Here is a 14,740-nt window from a genome sequence, read left to right on the forward strand (position 1 = left end):
GGGGGTAACAATGGGATCATGACAGCATTTGAGGAGAGCAGACATGGGAAAATCTGGCCATGTGCACACTTTCACCTAGCAGTCATGAGCCAGTGGTCAGGGGTTAATAATAAGTTGTAGTAAGTTGTGCTTAAGAAGACTATAAACAAAAATAGGGCATGCGGTTATAAGAAAATGATCAATGATGGGATAATGTAACACCCACTGCAAACTGCATAATTATTATTATTACTGCCCCAAAATTGATTATATTCCTATAACAGCATGATCTGAAGTGTTTTTTTTCTCTTATACCATATATTACGGAGTACCTACAAGCCGCTTATTGTACCAGGGGTTCATTTCAATTTAATTTTAAAAGGCAATATCACACTTAGCATTATATACCAGCTGGATAAGGGACTATAATCCAAATGCAGACCATCTGCTGAGATCATTTCCAAAGGAAAATCCAGAAATCGAGGCTATGAACCTCACCCACTCACCTCCTGTGCAACATCAATACTTTCAGTCAAAAGGAAGTACACTTTTATGACAAGCTGGCATTCTGCTTAGCTGCACATGATGTACTGTATGTGTGGGTGTTTTACTTACTGTCCACAAAAAATGGAGACAAATAGGATCTAAAGATATCTTTTTATAATAGCAACAGTGTGTTGAAATACACTGGTGTTTTAGGCTGGAGTGGAAGACCAGGCATCCTAGTGACTCATGACTTCTGTAACAAAGCCAGAGTGGCATGAGGTTATAGTTTTGAAGCTCTGAAAACCATGCTAATAGGGACAAGACGTTATTATCGCACTCCATGCAATCCAACCAAACTCACCCAATTTATGACATATCATTTTTATTTTTTAAATCACCATGCTGGTGAATTTCAAATCTCTTTAAGAATAATGTGATATTTATTTTTATACAGGAAGCTCACAAAAAGGAGCAGAGTAAGGATTGGTGTTAAAGAGGAGCTGCTCCTATATAGTGGTTGTAATGAAAGCAGGGAGGAGAGAATAATATATTAAGGCAGATAAGCAGAAGTGACTGATGCACTCTCAAAGCAGCTGGACTGCAGAAGGATTACAGCAGGAGCAGAAGAGCAGACACATAGCCAATAAGGTAAGAGTAGACTGTGCATAGCAAGGGAGACAGCGTCCAGTGAGCAACAGTGTTCGGGGAGGATTTCGGATACAGAAAAGGTAGCCAAAGGTTTTGTGTATCAGATATCATGCTACATATAAAATGATGAATTACAGTATGATGGAGCTTAGCATTGTGAGCATGTTATTAAGCAGCAACTGTTGTAAGTAGATCTGTGCCTGGTGCATTAATCTTTCTTTTGTTTCTGTCAGTTATTCATTACTAATGCATTTAAACTCTCTTTTAGTATTCCTTTTACATATTGCACAATGTCATACGCATTTATATGTGGATATGAAAAACAAATTAGAAATGATAGATCTGGATGTTGTGGAATGTGAAACGTACGTTCGAATGATTTCTTATTTCAAAGATGCTTCAGAAATCCAGGGCATATCTTGTGCTTTAGAGGCAAACATACTAGCAGCTGCGATCATAATGTGAAGCTCCTCAGGGCTAATGTTTTTCTCACATTTTAATAAATTCAAGCCATAACATCTGCTTGGATGCTGTTATACTGAATCACTGCTCGGTATCTGTAATGATTTAACTGTCACATTTTCCACTGTAGAACAGACTCAACAGGGAAAACAGGAAAATGTCAAAGTAAGTTCAATTGAATATATAGTATATAAATTTAGGTTCATGAATATTTGGACATTGAGAAAAAACTTTTCAGCTGTCTACCACAGTATAAGATTTTCAGCTTTAAATATTTAAAATCAGGTGAATGGTTGGTTGGCCTTTGGTTTTCCAGACTTGTTTGGAAATCCTTTGTAGTCAATGCCTGAGGTCATAGACTTTATCAGTTTTGCCTTAAGCAAAGTGAAATGGCAAAGAAAACCATTTGTATTTATTCTGGTTAAAACTTCCCTTGCTTGTTGACTTTAACACAGTTACACCTCTCACTTGATCCGCCAAGCGTTACAAAGCTTTGTTTTTCTTTGCCTGGGAAAGAAATCCTATTATCCTTTTGGTGTTTCTGAGCTCATCAGAAAATTCATTCTTTTGAAGAATGTGCCAAATAATTGATTGTGCCACACTACTAGTTTTTTGCCACATTTTTCTGATTTCTAAGTGCAAAGTTTAATTCATTTGTCTAAACATATAGGGTAACAACAGACTGTATACATTTACAATTATCTCAGTACAACAACTGAAAAGTTATACAGATGCGGATTTTACTAAATTGTTTTTAGGTAAGTGTATAATAACTGGCTTATAAATCATTTATATATAATTTTTCTTTCAAAAACAATGACACCGTCAGTGTTGTGGTAATGTAGAATGGGGAATTACAAAGTACGATTTTTTTTTAAAGCATATACAATTATTCTTTATAGCAGCGTTTACAAGAAGAACAGTAGAAATGGCTTGGTAAGTCTCCCATATACAGTGGACATCTGCTGTCTCCACACATAGCATACATAATGTACACGGCTTGTATTTATTTAGATTCCAAACATTTTTCACTAGTTGGCACCCCAATGAAAGCTTTCATTTCAGATTTGTATTTACTTGGGAAAGAGAGACTTTGTGGACCATGTGGACCATGTTGATATTGTGGGTAAGATCTTAGAGTATGTAAAAATGCAAATATCAAAATACCTTTCAAGAGAGATGAGAACGATGTTTAAAAACGTGATTTATTTATTTTTTTTAATTTACAGACGGGGTGATCAAGGTGGACACTTCAGAACTGGATGGAAGAAAAGGTATCGAGAACACACATCTATCATCATCATAAAGAATTTAAAAACACAACATGAGACGAGCATGAAGCACATCAGATGGGACTGTTTGTAACAACACAGCTTTAACACTGTAAACACCATGGCTACATTAAAATAGCAGAAGCACTTGTTTAGTCACTAAAGATTCTAATTAAATCATTTCTTTGTTTGTGTTTGTTGTAGTGTTTGTGCAGCTGGCTTGTTTCTTCCACTATGGGAAGGAAGATTTGGATGTGATCAGTTTGTCCTTCAGAAAAGACATTTGGATCCAGCATATTCAAATTTATCCTCCACCTGCTGATGACAAACCGGTTATCACACCCATGCAGGATGTCCTCATGAAGAAAGCAGGGGAAGGATCACACCCCTTCACTTTTAATGTAGGTTAATGTGCGCAGTGCTGTGTACATCAAGAGACTTACACTGTGGTAACTGCCCTTAAATTATGCACTCTGTGCTTCTTGCTTTCTGAAAGATTCCACCAAACCTGCCATGCTCTGTATCTTTTCTCCCAGCGCCATGGGACAAAGGCAAGGTACTGCATCCTCTCTCCTTTCTTCTTCTACCCCCCAAGACACACACACCACAGTATACACATAACAGCTTTTAATTTCATTCCTTACTCTTCACTTCTTGTCATCACTATTACAGGCTTGTGGTGTTGACTTTAAAATAAAAGCCTACATTGCCAACATGGCCGATGATCCAGATGAGAAAATTGACAAAAAGTGTGTATCGTATCAATATGTAACAGTGTATTGGTGTGTAACTAAGAACTATAGCCATTTATTTTACTTGTGTATATATATATATCAATTTTTCTGTCTCTCATGATTTATAGAGAAACTTGTCAATTGATCATTCGCAAAATCCAGTTTGCACCAGACATGTTGCTACCTGGGCCTGAGGTCAATATCTGCAAGCAATTCATGTTTTCAGGAAAGATGATTCACCTGGAGGCCTCCTTACAGAAGGAGGTATAAAAAGTTATAGTTACTATTATTGATTGGCTGATATTATCAAACTGAATTCCACAAGCTTTTTTCAGGTCAAAAATTGATTAATTTGATAATCCAAATGTTCAATACTTGTTTTTTAGGTTTACTATCATGGGGATCCAATCCGGGTCAGAGTGAAAATAACCAACCAGACCAAAAAAGTGGTGAAAAAAATCAAAATTTCCAGTAAGTTGGGATTCATTGAAATAACACTGGCAAAATAATTGGAAAACTACACTATTGCATACTAATATGTTGCACTATTGTGGGTGTATATATCTTATACAGTTGACCAGACAGTAGATGTTGTGCTCTACTCAACTGACAAATACACCAAAGTTGTTCTCTGTGAGGAATTTCGGTGAGTCCAAATGACTTAACATGCATTATGTGACCTATTGATCAAAATCATTTACTGTATACAGGCAGGTGGCAAGTTAATAAAAATCCAGTATGAAGTCACAAGAAAATCTTCAATATGTCTTGGGAAGCAGTAGATCATGTTCATAGATTTTAGTGGGGCAGGACAACAATAACATCAACATAGACACAAACTTGATGTTATAGTCTACAATCTAGTGAATTTATAGCATAAATCTGTAATACTCCGTTGAAAACATACAGCCATCCAGCATTCGGTTGAGCAGTTCAGTTTCCTTCCCTGGTAACTCTTTGGAAAGCTCTGTCATTTAAGCAAGGCCCTTATTCTTCAGTTGCTCAGTTGTATTAAAGAGATAAATGTAAGTTGCTCTAAGGGTGTCTGCCAAATGCTGTAAATTTCATGTAAATGGTCCAAAGACATGCTCTGTAGGCCGACCGCCCTCTCACCCATCCTGGGTGTCTCTTCAGTTAGGTTCCTCACAACACTGAAAAGGATAAATGGCTCATAAAATAGATGGATTGAGAAAATCTGTGAGTGCTGCTGAGAAATTAACTGGACAAAAATTTAACCTAATTTCTAACTCAATTAATTTTAACTAGCCCAAATTGGCCACACTGTCATTAACTGTCCTGTCTGCTGCTCATCCTTTACCAAAAATGTTTGTTGAATGACTATGAGGCTATTTAATTAGTGCTTGTTACAGTTCACAATTTTTATAATTGGGTGTAATAATAAGTCTATTGAGATAAATGGAACAGTGAGTGCACTGCCCATGATTGTGCACCATATGAAAAGGCAAGCAGATCAATTGAACTGCTAATAGCAACACTTTTTTAATTGTTACTCATTCAAAATAGATGATTAGCATAATTCTAATTCTTCTAAATTAAAATTAATAATAAATCTGAGGACTTTATGAAAATTAACATTTATTGAATGGCTGATACACTGTATATGGTGGGGCATAGGGGTCGGAGTCATGTCATTGATTAAGCCAGAGATTATTCATGTCTCTCCAACTGTGAACCACCAAATCCTTCAGTAAACCATTGTATTTTATTTTTATCAACACATTTTATTTTGTCTTTCAATTATCACTCTTTTTCAGGGATCAAGTAAATAGCCAAACAACATTTGAGAAGGATTACATAGTCACACCTCTCCTGGCCAACAACAAAGAGAAATATGGTCTGGCATTGGACAGCAGGCTAAAAGACGAAGACACAAACCTTGCATCATCCACAATGTAAGTCGAGACCCATCTTAACACGTGCGCTTATGTCTCAACACCTAAACATGATCTCACTGAATGTGAGAAACTACAAACACAAATCTACATCACAAAGCATAAGAAAATTGACTTCCTGAAATTTACAGAGTAACAATCCATGGTGTTTAGCTCCAAATTAATCAGATGCCACTGACACCTTTAAGGTGACTCAAGCATTTTAGATTAGGGCTTGAAATAAATCATGTGATGTTTACAAAAATACATTGACGTCTCTAATAATATTGTTTATAATTACCTTGTCAAATAAATCTCCTAGTTACTTTGTGTCATATAAACTAACAGTGTACTAATCAGTTATTTCTACTGTTGTAGTCTCCAAACTGGTACGTACAAAGATGTACAGAGCATTCTGGTGTCTTACAAAATCAAAGTCAACCTCATGGTGGTCGGTGCTGGTGTCTTGGGAAGCCTTATATCCAGGTTAACAATTTTAATCTGCATAATATTAAACAAAACAAATGTAACATATCTATAACAGGTCTAATCTATTGTAGTATGTTTTCCATTTACAGTTATGTTACTGCTGAAATACCTCTGATCTTGATGTCACCAAAGCCAACAGGTGATGTTATATTAGATATTAGATGTAGATCAAGTGTATCATGCATAGGACCTTTCTATAGCTATATGACTATTGATAAGTTACTAATAATTTACTAATGTATACACCTTTCTTTTCCTGCATGCATTTCAATTTCAACAGACATGTAAGTGGAAATCTTACATCTCAGCTACAGTATAAAGCACATTTTTATCTTTTTGTGATACCTATTGTTATGTTTTCTCAAAGTTGATATGGTTTCTTTCACTTAGAATTAATGTTCAGTTATGTAGTGTATTACAAAGGGTGCTGGTGAAGCTCAAGTGGCTAAGGTGCAAAAGCAGAATAATTTGGGCTGAAGTTGTCAAGAGCATTGCAGAACAAACACCACAGCTACTATTTCTTTTAGCTTAGATGGTCTTAATTTTTATAGAGCTTTTGGGGAAACTGCATTAGTTAGGTTAATGTTGTACTGACATTAATTTATTAGGATTATAAGGGTTATGATGTTTGCTGAAATAAATTACCCAGTAACAAATACAGGCCATACTCTTGTACTTTCTGTCTTCTCTTCTTCAGGGTTGCAGAGGCATCAGTTGAAGAAACATGAAAAAAAATAAATAAAAATCATGGATTTACACAAATGTACTTTGTGTCAGACAATATCTTGAAGTTTTTATTCTCTGTAAAATTGACAATGCATACAACTGCTGATGATCTCTGGTACAGCTCAGACAATGAAAATAAAATAGGCACTATAAACAGTCTGGAGGGCTTCATCACTGATCCGTGGGTCATGGTGATTAGACTATATCGAATATAATGTCATTGATTTTATTCTTTGGTATATTAGCCATTAACATGTGAACTCAGTGTAAGTGTTGAAAATAAACTGGTTCTGTATTAAGTGAGTTCAAATAAATATAAGTAAGAAGTATTACTTCCCCATGTCTGAGTGATGTTACTCCAGGTTTTCCAATTTGAGAATGAATGATTATTATATATATTTTAAATGTGGGAAATTTTTTTTGTGACTTTTTTTTTACTCATGGATTCGTTCCTTGAAATCTCAAATCTGACCCATCAGAGGCTGTAAAATTATTTTGTTTAAGCTCAGACAGTAGTACTTGCTGTAAAATGAGTGACAGGTTGATGCACTCTTCTATGTTATTGTTTCTATAGTAACAGTTTTTTACGACATCTGAACTATATGACAGATGCTCAAACAGAGGGAGAGAGACACAGCAATGTTGGAGAAGAAATGACTGTTTATTGTTGAGTGAAAGTTACAGTGAAAGTTATTGACTTGTTTACAAACAGCATTATATCTTTGATGTGTCATTCGTTAATAAATTAAATATTGTAATAGTTAGTCAATCACTGTTACAAGGGGAATACCACACTTCAAACTGTGTTATACAAAAATAATCTACTTTAATGTGGTAACTGCACTCTGCTTTGCATTGTGCCATATCGCACCATCCCAACACAGATTGTTTTGATCATATAACTGCATATAACTGTCTGTGATGTATTATATCCACTGTGCAGACTTTGTAATGTCTTCGCTTTCTTGAGAAATTGTAAAGTGTGTTTAAAAATTTATAATTTGTTTCCCATAATTTTCCAACAGAAGCACATATCGGAAGACAAATGTGTCTCCAGAGTCATAGAAAACAATTTTATTTAATATTATAGTAATTATACATTATTTTTACACCAACGTATAAAAGTTTGGTGCCAGTTAAATATTTAAAAAAGAAGTGGTTTAGCTGTCTTAGGTACAGTGTACATTAAACCAGAATAAATAAATATAAGTAATAATTAAGTAGATATGGTCATTTTATTAGGGGCTGCTTCAAAACAGGCCTAGATGATATGTGAATATGGGTGTAAATTGCAGCACTTCTTTCGAAGATTTAGATAAAAATTTTCTAATCAATTATTCATAAAGTCGACTGCTTTTACAAGACATGCAAGTGAACGTGTAAAATGACTTGTAACGTTAATAGTGTTGCTTTTAAACTGAGTAACTGTGGAGCTGGGATGTGATTTAGCCGTCTAAGGATTAGCATTAGCACGGTGCCTCAGTGCGACTTTTAAGGCGTACCGGAGACGCGGTGCGACTGGAGTACATTCTTCCTCAGCGGCACATAAACACACCGAAATTCACCGACATCAAGGTAACGCGGACAGCTGTGTTTAAGTATTGGCGTTAGTAATATATACAGCTCCAATATAACCGCATTTAAGGCACCATATTAACTAAAATATCTTCGAAATGTTATATTATAGATGCTTTGACTGCGTCACCTCATTGAACAAGATTGGATAAATAGCTTAGCATAACTAGCCAGCATTACGACGAGCTGATTTTTTAAAAAAATATATACAATAAATATTTTTTTTATTTAAGCTTGCTAGCTGGACCCGTGTGTAAAAGCTGCCTTGAATACTAACCGTGAATTTGCACGAAAGATATTAAGCTCTTGTTAGTTATGGTAGTTGCTAGCATGCTAATTCAGCTGAATTAGCCTGCGGATGTGTGTTAGCTCGGTGTCTTTTTGATATCTGACCCGTAAACTTTTCATATGTTTGAGGTAAAATGTTTGATTTGATAACATAATCAAGCATCCTTTACTTGTAGAAATGTATTCGTGCTGAAATACGACTAGAATAAGAGATTACGTTTAGAGATGTCGCTGTAGCACCTGATTGTTGTGTAGCTAGCTGACATGGATGTAATGCTAACACCAGCATAAAGCTACATAGTATGAGGCTTCAGACAAGGGCCATATTTCAGTTTCCCACAATGCTTTACTCAGCACAACCGGAAACTGACCCGTCATGGCAACGTCGTCCGTGGATTCTTGTAGCTTATTACATCATGAATTCGACACATATTCGAAAGTGATAAGCAGTGGCTGGTCCAGAAGGCAGTTTATAACAAAACACGTTGCGAACTGTGACACGAGTGACAGAGATCAGTTACCAGCTCTGTCCATGGTGTGGGTCAACCACGTGTTCATGGGATGCAGCTGGGTTTGCTTTACAGTTTGCATGTCTTCGGTATGTACAAGACACGAATCAAACCAACAACATGGATTAGAATGAAATACAGACTCCAAACACACACCCCAACAGATAGATAGATAGCATTCTTTTAAAACAGTTTGCCACGCAAGCTTACCATACAGACAGTAGTCTGTACTTTTCTCTTAGAGCTGAAGCTTTAAAGGACTTAAAGTACCAGAGTTCTCCAGATTAAATGAATTTTTTTTTCTCTGTCTGGCAGCTATGGCCCACAACTAATGCAGAGTGTGCTTGAGATGGCAGAGGGGATTCATGTTGGCGAAATGCCCTCGTATGAACTAGTCTCAAGTGCTGAAGCAATAAAGAGGCCATATTCATCTGATGGAAGTAAGTCTAAAAGGGCTGTGGTTGTTACCACATTTGCATTCTATTCACCCACTAGCTAACTAGATAATGTCTTTTCTTTCTTTTTTTTTCAAGTCCACACCACGAGTTGTGCCTTATTAATAAACATGAAGTTGATTAGCAATTATGCAGGTTATTGGACTTTTTTTTTGTATGTGGTCCATAACGCCCAGCTAGAATCTGCAGTGACTAGTAGAGTTTAGAATATTATCAAGGATTGTAATGACCGGCAGCTTGTCTGTGAATCAGCTGTTTGACAAATGAAGGATCAGTTATTAAGTGGCAGTTTTCTGTTCATGTTCTGTTTATTTGCTCGCCTTTATAGATATTTCACAATTGTGATGCAGTATGTGCTGAGAAAAAAGCAGCTGCTTTTCAAGTTTAGTTAATAGACCACTTGTGTAACACTTTTAAAACAGTCTGTACAGGTACCCGAGTAAGGATTCATGTAGCATTGCAGTCTGAAAATAAAAGGGCACCACATCATCAGACCTTTCAAGCAGAGAGTTCTGTAGCTGTCACTTAGTCCACAGTCACATATCAACTTGGAAATACAAAGGCTGCTTTTTTGGCATATTTTGTAGCCCACTGATAAAATTTGACACTTCTATGCAAAATATATAAAGGCCCCACAGTTGAATACCTCCTGAGCTTCTGTGAGTTTTTCATCTAACTGCCACTTTGGGTTTTTTAGCATCAGAAGTATCATTATCTCCAGAGGAAGCTATTGCATATATTTCTGTAAAGGTTGTTCAGCCAACACCTCACCTTACCTGGGGGTGTAAGTGATAATATGTGTATCCATTGATTTAAATTGTTATAGTTTAAGCAGGTCATTCAAGCAGGTCAACTCAGATGCCTTTATAGACCAGTTTATGTGATCTGTCACTAATTCCACATCCAAGTCTACCTATCCACCAGTAATGGACAACTTTGTCTGGGAAAGTCAACCGTGTGGCCCAAAGGTCTCCATGCATAGGGACAATGAAAATCTTTTAGCACAATGTCCTAAAGGCTGCAGGGACATCACAAAGAGCAGAGACACACAACACCAGATATGTTTACATGAGTTCATGAATGAAAGGGATGTCTGTGTTCACAAGGAAATGTCATTCATGTAGATGATGTTTTGTAAATAAACTTTTGCCAAAATAACAAAAGGTTGCTAAAAGGTGTTAATGTCCTCTGTCTGGAGACTTTAAAGACACTGCAGTTTCACAGTAAATGTATGTGGCTGAGCTGCATGCCAATTCCACCATGTTTCCTTTTTGATCAGCCCTAGATGGGGGTATGTAGGGGAGCTTCGGGGAGTGTCTATAAAAAGCCTGAGAAGAGGCCCATGTAAACACAGACAAGTAGTCCATATTGAACTGTATTTTTATAAATTAGACACTTGCACAGATGCAATTTTCTATTCAATATATTTACTTTGTATACATTTATTGAACATGTTCACACAGTACAATGCTCTATATGACCCTTTCCAGATTTAGTCCCCCTTTGCTGTAATAAAAACATCTGCTTACCACAATATCTTTATGGATTGCTATAGGGATTTGCCCGGTCAGTGTCAGGTGAGAATGTCCAGGGTGCAGTTTGCATTTCATTTCATCCTAGTCAGGGCAGTTTACAGTCCATTCAGGTTCTTCTACTCCAGCCTTGGCACACAATGTCTTGAAGACTTCACTTTGTGCACAAAGGAATTATATATCATTCTGTGTTTTCAACTTAGTGATAACCATTGTGAAGGCATACACTTGTGCTGGTCAGATGTCCACAAACCTTTGGCTGTTTAGTCTGTGAGTACCAGGGTTGTCCTGGTCCTTCATGCTATAATTGACTATGGAGCAAATTTAAGCACTTTCCTCCAAAAAAGGACTTTAAAATAAGTCTGTGTAAGATCAGGAATGAAAAAATAAATTTACAATTTTAAATTTACAATTTAAAATATTGTGCAAAAAAAACAGACTCTCTGAATTTTTAGAATTGTTTGCTAATAAGGCAAGGCTTTAAGTTGGGGGTTCACTCTCATATTGACGTTACACACACTATGGTCACTAATTTCATTGTGGAAAATGCCTACATTTTGTACAATTGTTTCTTATTTGTTCAAATAAATGCTTAATGAAGTTTGGAGTTTGGTTTCATTGCTGAGTCAAAAATCTGTGTATATATTTAATGAAAGTTGTATTTGTTTGGAACTGTTTTAACTGAACTTCTCTCGATGTTTATTTGCATGTTCTGTTGTTGTTGTTTATTATCTTTAACTTATAATAATAATTAACTGCATGTGGCCATAGACTCTTTAAATCTTGAATCCCCTTAGTGCTGGTTTGTTGAGGCACAATAAGTTTATAGGTTAAGGATAAGAACTGAAATAATTTCTGTTGTTTGTTTCAGGTGAGGAACCCATGAGGAAGATGCCTGTGTCCAAATTTGGCCCGAGACCACGATTCGAACCAGTTCACTTTGTCAGTGGTAGCAGCAGCAGCACCAGTGGATTAGGGCGTGCTGATGAAAAAGAAAATGAGAGAGAACGTAGGAGTGGGGAGGGAAATAGCCTAAGGCAAAGGGAGCCAGACCAGCCACACAGTAGTAGCCATGGTTATGGCCCTCCTCCCTCCTCATCATATGGTTTTGACTCTTGGGCTGAGCGTAGAAGTAAGGACATGTCTTTCAGCAACAAGAGCGGTTTTGGTTATGGCAGCAGAGGACCCACCTCTAACTTCATGGGAAAAATGCAGCAGGAATACACAGCAAGATATGAAGCACACAGTGCAAGACAGACAAACTCACCTCCTCAGTCAGGCCGATTTGATAGCTATGGAGGGGGAAGGTCTGGACGCTGGGATTCTGGAAGGCATGGCTTGGGCTTTGGGCACAAAGATAGACCATCATCTAGCCAAGGTTTGACTAGATCCTATGACAGCCCATGCCGAGCCAGTCCAGGCCTACTCCCTACCCCGAATATGCCAACCCCAGTTCCTCCAGCTACCCTGGATGAGAAACAACGGTTAGTTATCAGGGTTGTGTCTGCAGTAGCAGTCACACTCCGAGACCCTGCATTCGTGGGCGGACCTGATGGTCCAAATTACAATTTCATTCTCAGTCGCAGCATTCAGGCTTGTAAAACTAACCCTGAGTACATTTATGTCAATTTAAAAGATATTCCTCCCTCTGACCTGCCTAAGAACAAGAAAGTACCACCTGAGGGTTATGCATGCGAGCTAAGATGTTCAGGAGTGTACCTCGCAACTGGCTACTCTGGAAGCAAGAATGGTGCCAGAGACCGAGCATCAGAGCAGGCTGTGAAACTTTTTATTAAACCAGTGGAGGTCCGTGTAGTACAACGTCTATATAAGCGCAATTATGTCAATGACTTGGTAGTGTGTCAGTTAAATGCACCCACCCCAGCCTTAGTTCCACCCCTACGCAACCCAGAGGACAGCCCACCACCCAGTACCAAGGGTCAGTATGTGCCTGATAAAAGCAAACACTGGACAGAGTTTGTCATAATGGAAAATGCCCATGATGCCATTTGCATCCTTAACAATTCTGCTGCATATAATCGGATGAAAATAGACTATTCTTTTGATCCAGTACCTAATAGCAGTGCATGGGTGTGTAGTGTTTATTTGCAAGGTGAACTTTTGGCTCAAGCCAGAGGAACAAAGAAGAGCTCTAAACATTCTGCAGCTGAGGAGGCTGTAAAAAAGCTACGAATGAACCAGGCAGTTCGCCAACAACAGGAACAACAGGATCAATTCCAACAGCAGCAGTTCTCTCAAGCAAACCCTAATCCTGATCAGCCTGTTGCAAGTTTCAGCCAATATGGGCCACGCAAGAAACAGCTCAGCGAACTGGTTATTCTAGAAAACTCTGATAATGCCATTTGCATCATTAACGATACTGCACAGTTCAACAAGGTGGCGGCAGACTACAAATTTACAGTGCTACAGGACCATCGCTGGAGGTGTGAGGTCTATATTGAGGGCCAGTTTGTTGCCGAAGGCATTGGTCCCAAAAAGACTGTTAAACATATTGCAGCTGTGGAGGCTATTGCCACACTAAAACGTACACAAGCAGTAGTGAAGTCAAACCTTAGAAAGGAGGGCAATGTAGATGCCATTTCTCGAAATCAAATCTTGGCTCGTTCTGGTGAAGAAGCCACACGGCAGGAAATAAAGGAGGACAATATTGGTAACCAGTTGCTTCGCAAGATGGGCTGGACAGGTGGTGGTTTGGGTCGAGAGGGAGAAGGCATAGCTGAACCAATCATGGTTAAGGAACAGTTTACTAGGGAAGGACTTGGCATGGACATGGAAAAACATGGTCATCTGACAAAGCGTGATATTGAGGAAATCATACGCACATATGCTTGTTCAGAGCGCCAGGATGACCTGCGATTCTCCACTGAGCTAAATAATGAGGAGCGTAAGCAGATTCACCAGGTCTCCCAAAAATACGGGCTGCGGAGCAAATCTTATGGCCAGGGAAGGCACCGCTTCCTTGTGGTTAGCCGGAGAGTGCAAAAGGATCAACTGATTGGTCAACTGCTGCAAGAGGGACAGGTGGGACGATACGAGCTGGTAAAACCTCAGGCCTATGAATGACTGGACCCTATAGAACCCTATCTGGGACTTGGGACAGAGTAGAGCAGATGTACTTATGTTTATTGGTTCAAAAACAGATTAAAATGTATTTTTCAATAAGTGTGTCCACTAACATCAGTCACTATTTATGGCAATTCCCTCCCCCATCCCCATGCCATAGATTTGAGGATTATAACTAATTTGAGCAAAGCACCGTGTTGTCCACAAGCTACTTACTAAGATTAGTACTATCTTGTATTGTCATTTTTACAGACATTAACGTTGGTAGTGAATTCTATAGCAGCATGTGCTATCAAACATTCCATTTTCATGAATTTTTCATGGACAGCAGATCCTGTTCCTGTGCTGGACCATTTAAAATGCTTTAAAAAAAAAATAACTAACAGCTCATGGAAAATCACTGTTTCAACATTTGTCATATTACAGTCAGGTAATTGTTAGTGGTATTGTAAAGACCTAATGTATCACTGAAATGTAGTTATCTAAGCCACTTTCCCTAGACAAATGCCTGAGCAGCAGCTGTGCTTTGCTCACAATTTTTTGTGAGATCTCATGTCTGCTTGTTGTATATTAAAGAACTTAATCTGGTCAGTATCTCACTGGTTGGTCT

General features: G+C 37.9%; 2 protein-coding genes across 3 annotated transcripts; both read left to right on the forward strand.

Moving 5' to 3' along the window:
* Positions 1–985: 985 nt before the first annotated feature.
* arr3b (arrestin 3b, retinal (X-arrestin)) lies at positions 986–6,378 on the forward strand. 2 transcript variants are annotated; one of them, XM_060885702.1, is made up of 14 exons: positions 986–1,113; positions 1,706–1,740; positions 2,478–2,511; positions 2,641–2,701; positions 2,805–2,849; positions 3,051–3,247; positions 3,343–3,402; positions 3,519–3,595; positions 3,709–3,844; positions 3,967–4,051; positions 4,154–4,226; positions 5,356–5,493; positions 5,851–5,958; positions 6,051–6,378. In XM_060885702.1, the coding sequence occupies exons 1-14, from the start codon at positions 1,042–1,044 to the stop codon at positions 6,196–6,198; spliced, it is 1,269 nt and encodes a 422-aa protein (XP_060741685.1). In that variant the 5' UTR covers positions 986–1,041; the 3' UTR covers positions 6,199–6,378. The 2 variants fall into 2 exon arrangements, with proteins under 2 accessions (XP_060741685.1, XP_060741686.1); XM_060885703.1 differs by having other exon boundaries at positions 1,001–1,193.
* A 1,733-nt stretch (positions 6,379–8,111) lies between these two features.
* Positions 8,112–14,724, forward strand: nkrf (NFKB repressing factor). Its single transcript, XM_060885701.1, has 3 exons — positions 8,112–8,262; positions 9,375–9,499; positions 11,918–14,724. The coding sequence occupies exons 2-3, from the start codon at positions 9,391–9,393 to the stop codon at positions 14,128–14,130; spliced, it is 2,322 nt and encodes a 773-aa protein (XP_060741684.1). The 5' UTR covers positions 8,112–8,262; positions 9,375–9,390; the 3' UTR covers positions 14,131–14,724.
* Positions 14,725–14,740: the final 16 nt, after the last annotated feature.

The sequence above is a fragment of the Tachysurus vachellii genome, chromosome 13 (genome assembly GCF_030014155.1).
Source record: "Tachysurus vachellii isolate PV-2020 chromosome 13, HZAU_Pvac_v1, whole genome shotgun sequence".
In the NCBI taxonomy this organism is placed as follows: domain Eukaryota; kingdom Metazoa; phylum Chordata; class Actinopteri; order Siluriformes; family Bagridae; genus Tachysurus; species Tachysurus vachellii.

Excerpts from the sequence above, each read along its gene's own strand:
- arr3b (XM_060885702.1), top strand. The coding sequence starts at position 1,042 with ATGCACTCTCAAAGCAGCTGGACTGCAGAAGGATTACAGCAGGAGCAG. Across the intron at positions 1,114-1,705 it reads GCAGACACATAGCCAATAAG|AACAGACTCAACAGGGAAAA; the intron begins GTAAGAGTAGAC and ends TTTCCACTGTAG. Across the intron at positions 3,845-3,966 it reads AGGCCTCCTTACAGAAGGAG|GTTTACTATCATGGGGATCC; the intron begins GTATAAAAAGTT and ends CTTGTTTTTTAG.
- nkrf (XM_060885701.1), top strand. The coding sequence starts at position 9,391 with ATGCAGAGTGTGCTTGAGATGGCAGAGGGGATTCATGTTGGCGAAATG. Across the intron at positions 9,500-11,917 it reads GCCATATTCATCTGATGGAA|GTGAGGAACCCATGAGGAAG; the intron begins GTAAGTCTAAAA and ends TGTTTGTTTCAG.